Source organism: Pelodiscus sinensis, chromosome 10 (genome assembly GCF_049634645.1).
Source record: "Pelodiscus sinensis isolate JC-2024 chromosome 10, ASM4963464v1, whole genome shotgun sequence".
NCBI classification, from domain to species: Eukaryota; Metazoa; Chordata; order Testudines; family Trionychidae; genus Pelodiscus; species Pelodiscus sinensis.
Window position 1 is genome coordinate 49428397 of NC_134720.1, and position 15915 is coordinate 49444311.

At 68.0% G+C, this 15915-nt stretch overlaps 1 protein-coding gene across 1 annotated transcript in view; it reads left to right on the forward strand.

Moving 5' to 3' along the window:
- Positions 1-322: 322 nt before the first annotated feature.
- Positions 323-15915, forward strand: part of LOC112543923 (solute carrier family 12 member 9-like) — a 46844-nt gene continuing 31251 nt past the window's right edge. Inside the window, exons 1-6 of the mRNA XM_075938147.1 lie at positions 323-582; positions 5400-5534; positions 8404-8541; positions 9304-9597; positions 13961-14068; positions 14184-14295. Of these exons, the coding sequence (XP_075794262.1) occupies positions 411-582; positions 5400-5534; positions 8404-8541; positions 9304-9597; positions 13961-14068; positions 14184-14295 (959 nt within the window). The 5' untranslated portion in view covers positions 323-410. The remainder of the gene's footprint in view (positions 583-5399; positions 5535-8403; positions 8542-9303; positions 9598-13960; positions 14069-14183; positions 14296-15915) is intronic.

Here is a 15915-nt window from a genome sequence, read left to right on the forward strand (position 1 = left end):
GGGGGTGCAGGGACGGGGGTGCAGCGGGGAGTGTCGGGGTACGGGGGTGCAGCGGGGAGTGTCGGGGTGCGGGAGGGGTGCAGGGACGGGGGTGCAGCGGGGAGTGTCGGGGTGCGGGGGGTGCAGGGACGGGGGTGCAGCGGGGAGTGTCGGAGTACGGGGGGGGTGCAGGGACGGGGGTGCACCGGGGAGTGTCGGGGTGCGGGAGGGGTGCAGGGACGGGGGTGCAGGGCTGCGGAGAGTTGCGCGGAGCCAGGCCCGGGCGGCAGCGGACTCCGGACTGTCCCGGGCCAGGGGGCGGTGCTGCCGGCCGGCCGGCTGGGACCAGGGGCGGGGCTGCGCTGCCGGGACAGGCCCGCCCCGACTCCCCGAAGTGGCCGGGCCAGGCGCTGGGCTCGGGCGGCGGCGCCATGGCGGGCTCGGAGCGCAGCCCCCTGCTCACCTACCGCCTCTGCAGCAGCGTCTCGGTGGAGGAGCCCCGGCCGGGCGCGGCGCGGGGCTCCCGCAAGCTGCGCACCTTCCTGGGCGTGGTGGTGCCCACCCTGCTCTCCATGTTCAGCGTGGTGCTGTTCCTGCGCCTCGGTGAGTCGGGCAGCGCCAGCGCCCCGGGACCCCCAGCCCGGCTCCCGGGGACTCCCCGGGGACCCCCAGCACACACCCCCAGGGACCCCCATCTTGCCCCCCCAGGGACCCCCAGCCCGGCTCCCGGGGACTCCCCGGGGACCCCCAGCACACACCCCCAGGGACCCCCATCTTGTCCCCCCCAGGGACTCCCCGGGGACCCCCAGCACACACCCCCAGGGACCCCCATCTTGCCCCCCCAGGGACTCCCAGCCCAGGTCCCAGGGACTCCCCAGGGAACCCCAGCACACACCCCCAGGGACCCCCATCTTGCCCCCCCAGGGACCCCCAGCCCGGCTCCCGGGGACTCCCCAGGGACCCCCAGCACACACCACCCAGGGACCCCCATCTTGCCCCCCCCAGGGACCCCCAGCCCGGCTCCCGGGGACTCCCCAGGGACCCCCAGCACACACCCCCAGGGACCCCCATCTTGCCCCCCCAGGGACTCCCAGCCGGCTCCCGGGGACTCCCAAAACACACCCCCAGGGACCCCCATGTTGCCCCCCCAGGGACCCCCAGCCCAGTCTCCCAGGGACTGCCAGCCTGGCTCCCAGGGACCCCCAAACTGTCCCCCCCCAAGGGACCCCCAGCCTGCCCCCACTTGGGATCCCTGAGGACTCCCAGGGGCACACCAAATCTATTCCCCGGGACCCTCCGTCCCCTGACCTAGCCAGCCATGACCCTCAAATCGGACTCTGCCGGCCAGTCTTAGCCCCCTAACTTGGCACCCCGGGAACACGCCTCCCCCCACACTCTCTCCAGTGCCCGTAGCCTCCTGTTACTCTTATACCTGGGACCTGATTCCTAGAGGTGTGAGGAGGGTTCCTGGCGTCCCAGCCACCTCTTGGTACCCAGCTCCCGTAGTGCTGGTACCTTGGGGTCCCGTGTAGCTCCCGCTCCACCCCCAGCATCCTCACACCTGCCCAGCAAGCCCTTTTCAGTCCCTCACGCACTCCCAGTACTCCCCAACTCCTCCCCACACAGCCCTGACCCCCCTACTGCTTTCCCATCCCTTACCCCAGATTACCAGCCCCCTACCCCTAACCTCCCTGACCCCAGCCCGTCAACCTCCCCAGCGGCAGCCTCTCTCCCTAGCCCCCAACACCTGCCCAGCACCCAGGCCTCTGCCCCAGCCCCTCAATCCACATCCCCAAACCTGCCCCAGCAGCACCCCATGTGTCTGGCACCCCTCCTCCAAATCAGCAGCCGGTGTCCAGAGTTCCTGGAAAGGCCCTGCCTCAGGCCCGGCCCCCGAAATATTAAGGTGCTTTTTCCCAGAGTTTGGGGAGCAAGCCGGCTGGCGGCGTTACTGGCAGCTGGGGAGATAAAGCCCAGAGCCAGCGAGGGCTGAGCAAGCTGCCCCGGGCCACCTGGCTCTGCTGAGCTCCCTGGTGCAGCCTGCCTAGGTGCATGCTGGCCCCCTGCCACAGGACGGCCCTGGCCTGGCTGTGTTCCTGGCCGGGGTGCAGGCCCAGGTGTGTTTACCTGCTGGAGACAGACAGACACGGCTCCCGAAGCCGGTGCCTGCGAGGTGCTGCCGGCTTGCACCGCAGGCCCCGCCTCCCAGTGCCACCTTCCTCATACTCATACAAACCAGAACCGAGAAAAGCCAAAGCCCCAGAGCCTGGGGGAGGGGGCCGACTGAGCCAGCAGCACCCGCTGGAGCCTTCCCAGCCCTCACCGGGGAATGTGGAAGTAAAACTGCTTTTCTGTTGCACTTTCTGGTTGCTGGGCTTGGCTCACATGAAGTCGGAGGGTCGGGGCCCTGCTGGGAACGTCTGCTCCCGGCCCTTCATGTTTGACTGAGGAGCTGGCGTCTTCGCGGAAGCCCCCCCCGGGCTTGGTGTGGTCTGGTGGACACGTCGTGGGTCACCCCGAACCACGTGGGGTTGGCGCGAGGGATGCCCCTGACGAGGGCAGAGATCTGCCGGCCTGGGGCGATCCCCTCCCAGGAGTGTCCGCCTCACATCCCTTGGGACGAGAGGGCCACCCAGCGGTGCTCGACTCCTGCTGGGAGTGGTTCTTGTCCTTGGTGCAACGGGAGGCTGGTCTGGAGTCTGTTCCACCATCCGCTTAAGTGCTGCAGGCTCCTAAGTCGGTGTGAATTCAGTCCCCAGACTGGGTGTCCATCCACCATGCACTGGATTCTGCTCAGTGCAGTGGAAGGCAATGGGACTGCCTGGGTGCGACCGAGGGCAGAATCAATCCTGGGCCAGGCCAGGGGACCCCAGTGCGGCTCCGGGAGACAGAGCCGGGGGTGGGGGGGGCGTTGCAGGGCTGGTCCTTAGAGAAAACAGCCTGTCACCTGTGAGATCGGCTCCCAGTGCAGACTCCCTGCTAAAACCCACCCCCAGTGCACCCCTCCCCAAATCCGCATGGCTGAAACCCAGCCTCCCGTATTCCTCACCCCTTCCGGACCCACCTGCCCCCGCCCTTCCCTGCTGCCCCACTCCTGCTCCTTCCACGTGGGCTGCGAATCGGTCCCCTCTCTCTGCTGCTCAGGCCCTTCGGTGCCATCTCCCAGAATCTGCCCGACTCTAGCCTCCCCGGCTCCCTTCAGGCCTGCCCGGGGCTCGGCTCCGCTGCGGGGCCTTGAGAGAGATTCCTGCTGGCGGGGGCCCCAGGGCAGGACCTCGCCAGCTTCTGATGGGACCCCCCCTCCGTGTCTAAGGGCGTGTCTGCAGTGCAGTCTCGGGAGGGGGGAGCTAACTTAGCTAGCTTGGATACCGGAGCCGTGTGTGGTTCGGTGTGGGCTGAGCCGCGGCGTCACCGCTAGTATTACTCCTGCTAGCGGGATTAAAGCCGGCCGGGGTACGGCTGCCGGGAGCTGGCAGCACACCCCGTGACGGCAGGGCGGGCCCATCCCAGCGCTCTGGGCTTCCCCAGGGCCGAGGCGCTTTCCTGTTTGATCCCCGGTTCTCATCCTGTGACCAGTTCGGAATGGGAAGGAAAACCCAGGCACATGCCAGAGTAACTTCCTGTGACAGTTCCCCGGGCTGACAACCTGCCGCTCCCTTCACCTCTCCCACTGCAGCGCGGAACGGCGGAGGGTTTCATGCGGATCCCTGCCAGCTCCGGTGCTCTGGGGGCTCCTGCATGTCGGCCCCTTCGTCTGTTGTGCCGGGCGTGCGTGTCAGACTCTCCCCGCCAGGAGCGACCACAGCCCAGCTTGGGAACTCCGCGTCCCAAGAGGAAGCTTTGCTGCGGTCTGGGCAGGAGCGGAAGGGGAGCCTGAGATGCTAGTTTCTGGCCTGTGTTGTGGGAGAAGCCACATGAGTGTGACTGCAGTGGGCCCCACGGTGTGAAATCAGCCAGTTTCAGGCAGCTGCCCTGGGGGAAGCCCTGCTCAGGAGGGGGACTGGGTCAATTTCATGCTGCTGACTGAGGAGCCAGGAGCCTAGCTGCTGATTTTGCAGCAGCCGCGCCCCCGCCCCCCCCGCCTGGGCCTTGCCTACCCCAGCCGTACAGCAGAGTCCCCCCCCACTGGCTTCAGGGCTGCTGGGCGCTGGCGACAGTCGGGCCCTGGGCACCCAGAAGGGGAGCCTCCCAGATTAGAGGCTGCCTCTTGAAGCGTGATCCTGCGGCTTTGGAGGGCGCCGGGGCAGCCTCTCAGCAGGGTGTAGCCCTGGCTGGTGCAGGCCGGCCCGTGTGCCTTGCCTCGGCTCTAGCCTCTGGCAAGCAGGGCTCATGCCTGTTGCATTCGTCAAGGCCTGGGCATCAAAGCCTCCAGGACAAGGAGGCCAGTGTACTTGGCGGGGCCATCTGCCGCACTGCATCTTGGGATGGCGGCACCAGGAGCGCTCCCCATCCGGGTCTGGGTCCCCGGGGGAGGAGGGCCAGCGCCCGTGTCATGGGGCCTTGCTGCCTTTGTCCCGGCTGGGGCGGCTGTCAGGGTGAGGCGCCAAGCCCCTGTGCTGGGTGCCCGGGGGTCCTACGGGCCTCGCCCTGGGTGCAAAGGGGTCACAGTGGGATTGACACTAGCCCATGCTGCGAGAGGGAGCCTGCTCCCCGGCAGTGCAGGTCTTGCAGTGTGGCTCCTGGCCTGGTTTGGGGGGGAGCGCTCCTGGTTGGGGCCTGGCCCCTTGTTTCCAGCGCATTGGGGGTGCCCGTGTGCTCCCTGGGTCACAGCTCCACAGGGCCTTTCCAGCGGTCCCGTGGAGCCCTTCAAGCCAACGCCCGCCCTTCCTCCAGGCTGACGGGCCTCCCTGCCTCTGCGGCTGAGCCCGGGGCTCCAGCCCCGCCCGGGGAGCCTTTCCGCTGAGCGGCGCAGCTGAGCCGGGCTTGGCAGGGGCCGCCGGGCGTGTCTGCTGGCTGGGAGCAGCGTAGGCCCGAGCTTGGCACCGGGAACCGAAGGTGCAGACGAGATCCCGGGCCGTAACGGGTTCCCTGCTGGTCCCCCTCAGCCCTGTGCTCTCCCGGCAGGGCCAGGCCGAGATCTGGCTCCCATCCGGATCCCTTTCAGCCAGCTCCTTAATGGCTCTTCGCTACAGCGGGCCAGAGAGGGGACCCCCCCCCCCCGCCCTGTCCCCCTGTCCTGTGCTGTTCCAGGGGCCAGCTGCAGCCCCCTGTCCCTGCCCCTCCCTGGTCTGTAGCAAGGCAGCTGTTCTTCCAGATGGGGAGCAGGATTTTGGGGGGGTGGCAGGGGATGGACCCCTTCCCCCCGGGCTGCCCAGGACTCCTGGCTGTGTCCCCACCCGTGCCACCAGGAGCAGTTGGCCAGCAGGAGGTGGGGGCTCCGTGCCAGGCTCACCTTCCCCCTTCCCCCCCCTCTGCGGCAGGGTTCGTGGTGGGCCAGGCCGGCTTGTACGAGGCGCTGGGCATGTTCGTGGTGGCCTACGTCATCATCGGCATGACGGTGCTCTCGGTGTGCGCCATCTCCACCAACGGGGCGCTGGACGCCGGCGGCGCCTACTGTATCCTTCCCTGACCCCCACCCCCTCTTGCCAGCCCAGCCAGGCGGCTGTGTGCTGCTCCCCTGGCATGCGATGGGAGGGTGTTGGGGGGCTCTGCCCCCCATCCCCACTGCCTGGGCCCTGTGGGCAGCAGCTGGTGCCCCGGAAAGGGGTCAGCGGTGCCCGTTTGCCAGGCTTGGCTTTTCACTGCACCCACCCCCCTTCCCAGCTGGCCTGTGGCCTCAGATGACCCCATGGCTCCAGCAAGGGGGCGGGGGGGGGGAGGGGAATCCCCACCAGCCTTAACTGGAACTGCCTTAAAAAGGGAAGCTGAGGGCAACAGGCTCCCACAGCCACTTGGGAGCCGGGCCAGGGCGCTGTGGCTGGGCCATTCCCAGTGCTTCTGCTAGACCTGCCCCCCCCCCCCCCCAATCCCCTGCGCCTGCTGTAGAGTCAGGGCATGCTGGCCTGGAACCAGCGCTTGCCCTGCACAGCCACCAGCTTCCACAGGCCCCGGGGGAGGGCAGGAGCTGCTGATCTGCCCACTGCTCTGGGGTATGCTCATTGCTTAGGGTCACTCTCACGGGACTGGGGAAGGTTATCAGTTCTAGCCGCTTGTGCCCGTGCTGCTTGTGCTCTCCTATGGAGCTGAATTCTCCCTGCTGCCAAGTCCCCCTCCCACTGGAGCTCTCCTGCAGGATCTCGGTTCCTCAGGACGGGTTCTTCCCGCCTTAGCGACACTCCCAGACACTCACCCCCACTAACAGCGCACGTCTGAGAGGACTGGGTACTCAGCACTCACACGCTGACCCCTCATATGTCCCTGGACTCAGCTGGCTGGGTTCACAGCAATGCCACACTGCACCCTCATCTGCCTTTGGGCTCCGTGGGCTGGATTAAACAGCACGTTAAGCTGCCATCCTCATACGCCCCCAGGTTCAGCACCCGCATCCCCACTTTCACCCCACAGTCATTCACTGGTCAACCACACGACGAGCAAACCCCACAGGACTTTGGGCACTGCAGGGATCTTTAGTGTGGGTACAAGAAGCGTTGTTGCAGAGCGAATGGGGAACCCAAAACAACCCCCCTTGAGGAAGAGTGAGCGAAAGAGAAAGAAAAAGAGAGAAGCAGCCAGCTTAACAATGAAAGTGATTTATTATATATAGCAGTGGTCCCCAACCTTTAGAGGCTCCCGGGCGCCCAGGGGCGGGGCCACTCATGCGCCGGGCGCCCGGGGGCGGGGCCGCGTGTCCGTGGGCACACCAGGGGACAGGGATGCCCTTGCACCCGGCGCCGGCATGTGCTCCAGGGCCGGGGCTGGGGCCGCCCGAGTGCCTTGTGCCGTGGGCCTGGGGCCGGCACCCGAGCCACGCGCCTGGGGCCGGCACCGCTCGAGTGCCCGCATGTGCCCTGGAGCTGAGGCCACCCGAGCACCGCGCACCCGGCGGCGGTGCGTGTCGCACGCCTGGGGCCGGCGCCTCCCATGCGCCGTGGGCTGGCCGGCCCAGGTTGTCGGCGGGCGCGCACGCTTGTCCAGGCCCCACCCCTGACTGTTCCCTCTGGGCGGCGCTGTTGCCTCCCGCCGTGGCGCTTAGCTGACTTCTGCACCACTCAGCTGGGCCGCCGCCCACGGGGAGCGTGGAGCCCAAACAGCCGCTTGCGCCGCATACTCCCGCACGGCGGCCCGGCTGAGCGGCGCAGAAGTCAGCCGAGCGCCACGGCGGGAGGCAACCACGCCGCCCAGAGGGAACAGCCAGCATTTCAGCGTTAGAGTCACAGACATCGGGCTACTATTTACAGCTGCTCCCCGAGTCACGACCACCTCCACTTACGACCATCCGCACTTACGACCAAAGTGGTCGTAAATGCGGATCCGAGTTACGAACGGCGATCTGCGCTTACGAACAGCACGGTCGCCATGTAACTATGGGATCCGAGTGACGAACACTTCAAGTTATGGACCAAGTATTGGTCCGTAACTTGTTTGGAACTCGGGGAGCGGCTGTATATGATAGGGAGCCAAACACACAGAACAGTTACAATATGAAATCCAAATTGGACCTGATTACAAATGTTAGGGCTAGCTAACCATATCACAGTTTACATGGGGCGGAGTCAGGACGCTAGGCTTAGAAATAGGTAGTTGGTGGGGGGGAGAGGGCGAGAGAGACACAGAGACCTCACCACTCCGTGGAGCTTGCAGTGATGGGGGTTCCCAGATGATGATGGGAGCCGGGGGTCCAGAGGGCAGGAGACAAGCAGAACAGAGCCCCCCGCACGATCAGACAGGAGATGAAGACGTCCCAATGGAACTGATGCAGTTTAAATCCAGGTATCGGAACAGTGTTTCTTAGGGCACGGAGAGGAGTTTTTATAGGGCTAGGACAATAGTTCAAAGAGAAAGAGGAGAGACAATAGAGACTGATCATCCTTGGTTCTGGGGGATGTTCCTTGAAGGAGCTCACAATGCAACTAGGCAGTTTGAGTAGTTTGGACGTCAATAGGATCGTTATTAGAATTGGTCTGATAATGACTCATTTGGGAGTGAGCAGGCCTGGGTTCATTAGCATCTGGAGCAGGGATTTCCCATCAGGCAGTGCTGCTCTGCTTTTCGGTATCCCATAGTTCAGTGCGGTTCCTGCTTTGGAAGAGCTGCTCTCCATTCTGTATGCTGATGAGTTCTGTCCTCAATGCAGATGAGGCTGGGGTGTTTCCTTAATTAGTTTAGGTGTGTCTTCCCCAGCCTTTTGCTTTGTCTGATTCTAGCAGAGACCTAGGGGAAGGGGGGATGGTTTTCCATGAATGTCACTCCCTGGCTCCCCAAGAGCACAGGGCTTGTAGGTAACCCCCCCCCCCGAGACCCTGGTGTTCCTTGACCCCAGCACAGACATGATCAGCCGCGCACTCGGCCCTGAGTTCGGGGGCAGCATCGGGATCATGTTCTTCCTGGCCAACGTCTGTGGCAGCGCCCTGTACATCCTGGGGCTGGTGGAGGCCATTGTGGACATCTTTGGGGTGCCGCTAGGTAAGAGGCGTCCGGCTCCATCCCTTACCTGCCACAGCCCGGCTCGGCTGCCCGGTCCCTCCCTCCTGCACCGTCTGCCCTGCCCCAGGGCGGCCCCTCTCGCCCTTCCTCCAGCCCCCCTGTGGTGCCACTGCTTGGGGGGGAGGGAGGGAAGGCTGGAGGCAGTGACCCCTCAGGGCTGGACTTGGGGCTCCCCCTGATGTTCATGGGCCTGGAGATGCCTTCCTTGCCCTGGGCTGCAGCTCCCTGCATAGCTGGAGAGCAGGGCAGGGCCACTGGCTTGGCTGCTCTTAGACCCCAGAGACTGCCCGTGACCCTCCCTGGTTCCAGGAGGGAGGAAACCTTGCCCGTGCAGTGAGAGCAGCGGCCTCAGACACCTGGGTCCTTGCCTGGCTCCATCACTGGCTCTCTGCCTGATTTTGGGAAGCCCTTCCTGGCTCTGTGCCTCAGTTTCCCCCTCTGTTACAAGGAGGGCTTGCCCGCTGCGGGGTTCTGTCCATGGCTGTGACGGGGAGCAGCTTGGGGAGCCGGGCACAGCAGAGCAGCCGTGGGGTGGCCAAACCCTTGTCAGCCACACAGGCCTCTGTGCCCTCCCCACGGCCCTCCCGCGCCAGCTGCCCCTCGTGTTGCCCATGGAGGCGCAGGAAGGCCCCTGGGCAGCCCCTGCAGAGACCAGCGCTGCTGCTCCCAGGCAGAGGTACGGGGGGAGCCATCCCCTGTCACCTGTGCTGGGGCCCCGTAACCCTCCCCGTCTCCCGGCAGGTCACAGCCCGAGCAGCAGCCTCCAGGTCCTGCCCCGCAGCTACTGGTACGAGCTGCTGTACGGCACGGCCCTGCTGCTGGCCTGCCTGCTGGTCTGCCTGGTGGGGGCCTCCATCTACGCCAAGGCCACCTTCCTCATCTTCCTCGTCGTCATGGTGGTGCTGGCCACCGTCTTCGTCAGCTTCTTCGCCGTGTCCCCCAAGGTGGTGCCCCTGCCGCAGGCCAACAGCTCGCTGCCCCTCAACGGCTCCTTCACCGGCTTCCGGCTCGCCACCCTGCGGGCCAACCTGCCAGGTGGGCACCGGCCGCCCTGCCCCAGCCCAGCAGCCCCTCGCTCGGCCCGCTGGGCTCGGCCGCCCCCACCCGGTCCTGCCCGCAAGGCCCTCGCTCAGCCAGCGCGACCCGACCCTGCCCGCCCCCACCCGGCCCTGCCCGCAAGGCCCTCGCTCAGCCAGCACGACCTGCCCCTGCCCGCAAGGCCCTCGCTCAGCCAGCACGACCTGCCCCTGCCCGCCCCCACCCGACCCTGCTCACAAGGCCCTCGCTCAGCCAGCACGACCTGCCCCTGCCCGCCCCCACCTGGCCCTGCCCGCAAGGCCCTCGCTCAGCCAGCACGACCCGCCCCTGCCCGCCCCCACCCGGCCCTGCCCGCAAGACCCTCGCTCAGCCAGCACGACCTGCCCCTGCCCGCCCCCACCTGGCCCTGCCCGCAAGGCCCTCGCTCAGCCAGCGCGACCCGCCCCTGCCCGCCCCCACCCGGCCCTGCCCGCAAGGCCCTCGCTCAGCCAGCGCGACCCGACCCTGCCCGCCCCCACCCGCCCCTGCCCGCAAGGCCCTCGCTCAGCCAGCGCGACCCGCCCCTGCCCGCCCCCACCCGCCCCTGCCCGCAAGGCCCTCGCTCAGCCAGCGCGACCCGCCCCTGCCCGCCCCCACCCGGCCCTGCCCGCAAGGCCCTCGCTCAGCCAGCGCGACCCGCCCCTGCCCGCCCCCACCCGGCTCTGCCCGCAAGGCCCTCGCTCAGCCAGGGCGACCCGACCCTGCCCGCCCCCACCCGCCCCTGCCCGCAAGGCCCTCGCTCAGCCAGCGCGACCCGACCCTGCCCGCCCCTGCCCGCAAGGCCCTCGCTCAGCCAGCGCGACCCGCCCCTGCCCGCCCCCACCCGCCCCTGCCCGCAAGGCCCTCGCTCAGCCAGCGCGACCCGACCCTGCCCGCCCCCACCCGGCCCTGCCCGCAAGGCCCTCGCTCAGCCAGCGCGACCCGCCCCTGCCCGCCCCCACCCGCCCCTGCCCGCAAGGCCCTCGCTCAGCCAGCGCGACCCGACCCTGCCCGCCCCCACCCGCCCCTGCCCGCAAGGCCCTCGCTCAGCCAGCGTGACCCGACCCTGCCCGCCCCCACCCGCCCCTGCCCGCAAGGCCCTCGCTCAGCCAGCGTGACCCGCCCCTGCCCGCCCCCACCCGACCCTGCCCGCAAGGCCCTCGCTCAGCCAGCGCGACCCGCCCCTGCCCGCCCCCACCCGACCCTGCCCGCAAGGCCCTCGCTCAGCCAGCGTGACCTGCCCCTGCCCGCCCCCACCCGACCCTGCCCGCAAGGCCCTCGCTCAGCCAGCGCGACCTGCCCCTGCCCGCCCCCACCCGCCCCTGCCCGCAAGGCCCTCGCTCAGCCAGCGCGACCCGCCCCTGCCCGCAAGGCCCTCGCTCAGCCAGCGCGACCCGGCCCTGCCCGCCCCCACCCGCCCCTGCCCGCAAGGCCCTCGCTCAGCCAGCGCGACCCGGCCCTGCCCGCCCCCACCCGCCCCTGCCCGCAAGGCCCTCGCTCAGCCAGCGCGACCCGGCCCTGCCCGCCCCCACCCGCCCCTGCCCGCAAGGCCCTCGCTCAGCCAGCGCGACCTGCCCCTGCCCGCCCCCACCCGCCCCTGCCCGCAAGGCCCTCGCTCAGCCAGCGCGACCTGCCCCTGCCCGCCCCCACCCGCCCCTGCCCGCAAGGCCCTCGCTCAGCCAGCGCGACCCAACCCTGCCCGCCCCCACCCGCCCCTGCCCGCAAGGCCCTCGCTCAGCCAGCGCGACCCAACCCTGCCCGCCCCCACCCGACCCTGCCCGCAAGGCCCTCGCTCAGCCAGCGCGACCCGACCCTGCCCGCCCCCACCCGGTCCTGCCCGCAAGGCCCTCGCTCAGCCAGCATGACCTGGCTCAGCTCCTGCCCCCCCACACACCCAACCCTGCCCGCAAGGCCCTCGCTCAGCGTGACGGCAAGTCGGGGATCCCGCTGCTCCTGCAGCCCCGTAGCAGCAAGAACAGACTCCGCCAGCCAGTAGAACAGAGGGGCTGTGTCTACACTGGCCAGTTTTTCCGCAAAATCAGCCGCTTTTCCGGAGAAACTTGCCAGCTGTCTACACTGGCCGCTTGAATTTCCGCAAAAGCACTGACTTCCTACTGTCTGAAATCAGGGCTTTTTGCACAAATACCATGCTGCCCCCGTTCAGGCAAAAGTCCCTTTTGTGCAAAGCTTTTGCGCAAAAGGGCCAGTGTAGACAGCTCAGATTTGTTTTCCGCAAAAAAGCCCCAATGGAGAAAATGGCGATCGGGGCTTTTTTGCGCAAAAGCGCGTCTAGATTGGCCAGGGACACTTTTCCGCAAAAAGGGCTTTTGTGGAGGAGCGTCCTGCCAATCTAGACGCTCTGTTCCGAAAATGCTTTTAACGGAAACTTTTCCATTAAAAGCATTTCCGGAAAATCATGCCAGTGTGGACTCAGCCAGGGGGTTTAGTGCTTCTCCGGGATACAGCACAGCACAGTCGCGATGTGGTTTTAGGAGTCAGGGCCGGGATGTCTCAGACCCGTGGATCAGGGGGTCCATTGCCCCCCCAACCCCTCAGCTCAGGCTGTTTCCTTCATGTTTCCCAGGCAGCAACTGCATCGCTCTCCGACCCTGCCCCCAACCAGGTGTTGGTCTCCACCTCCCTCCCTTTGACTCTGGGGGGGGGAGAGCCTCTTATCTGGTCAGGCTGGGCCTAAGTGCCTGGGCTAATTCACATGTGGGTGAGTCAGTGGGAATCACATCACAGCGCAGAGGGACACCGGGTTATAGAACAGACAGTCCCCCCCACGTCACACTCAGCCAGCTTGGTCACTCCCCACCAAAGCCAGCCCTGGAATCTACCCACCTCCCGGCCCACCCAACCCAGCCCTGGACTCTCCCCACCCACCCAGCACCCACCTTCCGGCCCGCCCAACCCAGCCCCGGAATCTCCCCACCCACCCAGCACCCACCTCCCGGCCTGCCCAACCCAGCCCTGGAATCTCCCCACCCACCCAGCACCCACCCCCCGGCCCGCCCAACCCAGCCCTGGAATCTCCCCACCCACCTCCCGGCCCGCCCAACCCAGCCCTGGAATCTCCCCACCCACCCAGCACCCACCTCCCGGCCCGCCCAACCCAGCCCTGGAATCTCCCCACCCACCCAGCACCCACCCTCCGGCCCGCCCAACCCAGCCCTGGAATCTCCCCACCCACCCAGCACCCACCCTCCGGCCCGCCCAACCCAGCCCTGGAATCTCCCCACCCACACAGCACCCACCTCCCGGCCCGCCCAACCCAGCCCTGGAATCTCCCCACCCACCCAGCACCCACCTCCCGGCCCGCCCAACCCAGCCCTGGAATCTCCCCACCCACCCAGCACCCACCTCCCGGCCTGCCCAACCCAGCCCTGGAATCTCCCCACCCACCCAGCACCCACCCTCCGGCCCACCCAACCCAGCCCTGGAATCTCCCCACCCACCCAGCACCCACCCTCCGGCCCGCCCAACCCAGCCCTGGAATCTCCCCACCCACCCAGCACCCACCTCCCGGCCCGCCCAACCCAGCCCTGGAATCTCCCCACCCACCCAGCACCCACCCTCCGGCCCGCCCAACCCAGCCCTGGAATCTCCCCACCCACACAGCACCCACCCCCCGGCCCGCCCAACCCAGCCCTGGAATCTCCCCCCCCCACCCAGCACCCACCCCCCGGCCTGCCCAACCCAGCCCTGGAATCTCCCCACCCACCCAGCACCCACCTCCTGGCCCGCCCAACCCAGCCCTGGAATCTCCCTGCCCACCCAGCACCCACCTCCCGGCCCGCCCAACCCAGCCCTGGAATCTCCCCACCCACCCAGCACCCACCCTCCGGCCCGCCCAACCCAGCCCTGGACTCTCCCTCCCCACCCAGCATCCACCCTCCGGCCCGCCCAACCCAGCCCTGGACTCTCCCTGCCCACCCAGCACCCACCCCCCGGCCCGCCCAACCCAGCCCTGGACTCTTCCTGCCCACCCAGCACCCACCCCCCGGCCCGCCCAACCCAGCCCTGGACTCTCCTTGCCCATCCAGCACCCACCCCCCGGCCCGCCCAACCCAGCCCTGGAATCTCCCCACCCACCCAGCACCCACCCCCCGGCCCGCCCAACCCAGCCCTGGACTCTCCTTGCCCATCCACCGCCCACCCCCCAGCAGGGGCCTGTGCCGGTTGCCTGGAAGAGCCCTGGCCGCCGGGCTGACTTTGGCCACGCCCGGCCAGGCGCCCTCAAGGCAGCCAGCCAGAGCCCTCGAGCTGGGGGGGCTGCGCTGAGGGCGTGGCGCCTGGGGGCTGCTGGGCCTTCCCTCACCTCTCCCCTCTGCCCTGGCAGCCGCCTACGGCGTGGACTACACCACGGGGCGCATGATGAGCTTCAGCATCGTCTTCGCCGTCATGTTCAACGGCTGCACCGGCATCATGGCCGGCTCCAACATGTCGGGTGAGGAAGGGGGGGCAAGGGCTGGGCGGAGGGTCTGGGGGGGCCCCGGTCGCAGCAGGGGAGCAGCGGCACCGTGGGCCTCCCCCTGACGGCCTCCCCTCGCCTGCCCCCGCAGGGGATCTGAAACGCCCCAGCTACTCCATCCCCAGAGGCACCATCGCCGCCGTGGTCTTCACCTACGTCATCTACAATCTGATGGCCGTGGCGATGTGCTGCACCTGCGACAGGTACGTCGCCCCCGCCGAGGCCCCCCGAGCACGGCCCCCTGCCCTCTGCCGAGGGGCTGCAGTGCCACAGAGCTCCCACGGCCCGGCTCCTGCCCCGGCACAGGCAGCCCCTGGGCCTCCTTAGCCAGCCCCTACCTGGCGGCTCCCACCAGGTCCCGCTCAGCTCCCCGTCCCGGGCGGGGGCCTGAGGCTGCCTGGAGCACGCCCTGGGCTCAGCTGTTAATTTTCCTCTCTGCGAAGTGATGCCATAAATCGGGCCGGTGGCAGGCGGCTGGCAGGGCCAGGAGAGTTATAGCCGTCAGCGGCTAATCTCTTAATGCACGGCCATCGCTCAGGGGTGGGCCGGGCCAGCGCAGCGCTGCCACTCAGGGATGGGCAGTGGGCCCCCGGCCTCCCAGCTCTGGGCCGTGGGGGTCGCTGGCTGAGCACTGTCAGGGCCCCGGGGCAGGGTGGCTCAGCAGAAGGCAGGTGCCAGGGGCTGCACCGAGGGACGGCTCCACCCGCGAGATCCAGGGCAGTGACGTCCAGCCTGCTGGATGGCATTGGGGGAGGGGGTCTCCAGCTCTTCTATCCTGCCCCTCAGGGCCTCCTGGCTGCTTTAGGGCGGTCCCCACTGCCCTCCCCAGCCTCCCCCGGGAACAGCTCCAGCCTGCTCGCTGCTGAGAGCCGGGGCAAATGGGCCAGCAGGGCGGGGGCCTGACCAGACTTTGTCAGGAGCGAGCACGTGCTGGGGAGCTGGGAGCCCAGGAGCTGTGATTCACTTCTGGTGCCCACCCCCCTCGCGTGGCCCTGCCTCAGTTTCCCCCTGCGGTCACTGGGGATAATAGGCCTGACTCAGCCCTGCTGTAAGTCCCGTGGCTCCTCAGGACGGGGGCTGCCCCGTGTTGGAGAGCGCCCCTCCCTCAAGGCGGGGCAGCTGGGACCCTCGCTCCACCAAGCTCTGGGTCGGCATGGGGGCTGCCCCCTAGTGGTTACAGGGGGGCACTTCACTGTGTGAGGACTCCTGCACTGGGCGTGGCACCTCCAGACATGGGTTGTCTTGCCCGTCATACTGGGGAGATGGGCTGGCACGTGGCAGGGGAGGGCGGGGGTCACACTTGGCCCTGTCAGCCTTGAGACCAAGCCTGCAGGAGCTGCTGTTTAGGTAGGACCTACAAAAACAACAATCCCCTTCTCATTCAGATTGGCCCATTCGTTCTACAGCTCGTCCCACATCCTACACATTTGGGGGCTGCACCTCCCCAGCGCCCCCTGCTGGCAGGCTGCACCCTCTTTGCCCAGCAGTGCTACCTGGCAGGCTAGCTAGGCTCTGGGGAGGGGGGAATGGGGCCGGGCATGAGGACTTGGGGCACAGCCAGCGCTAGGGAGAGGTGCCGGGAGGCCTCCTGTCCCTCCGCCAAGGGCAGGACTTGGATTGCCAGGGTCTGGGGCCAGCTCCCCGGCCATGGGGCTGTGCAGCCTGGGGGGGGCGGGCCTCTGTGACTAGGATTTGACCCTCTGCAAGGCAGGCAGCCCTGGGCCCCGCTCGCCCTTGGATCGCAGCCAGGGCAGTGGGCAGGGAGCCTGGGGGAGGGGCTTCCCAAGCTGCCAACCTGGCCCCGCCCACTCTCCGCCCCAGAG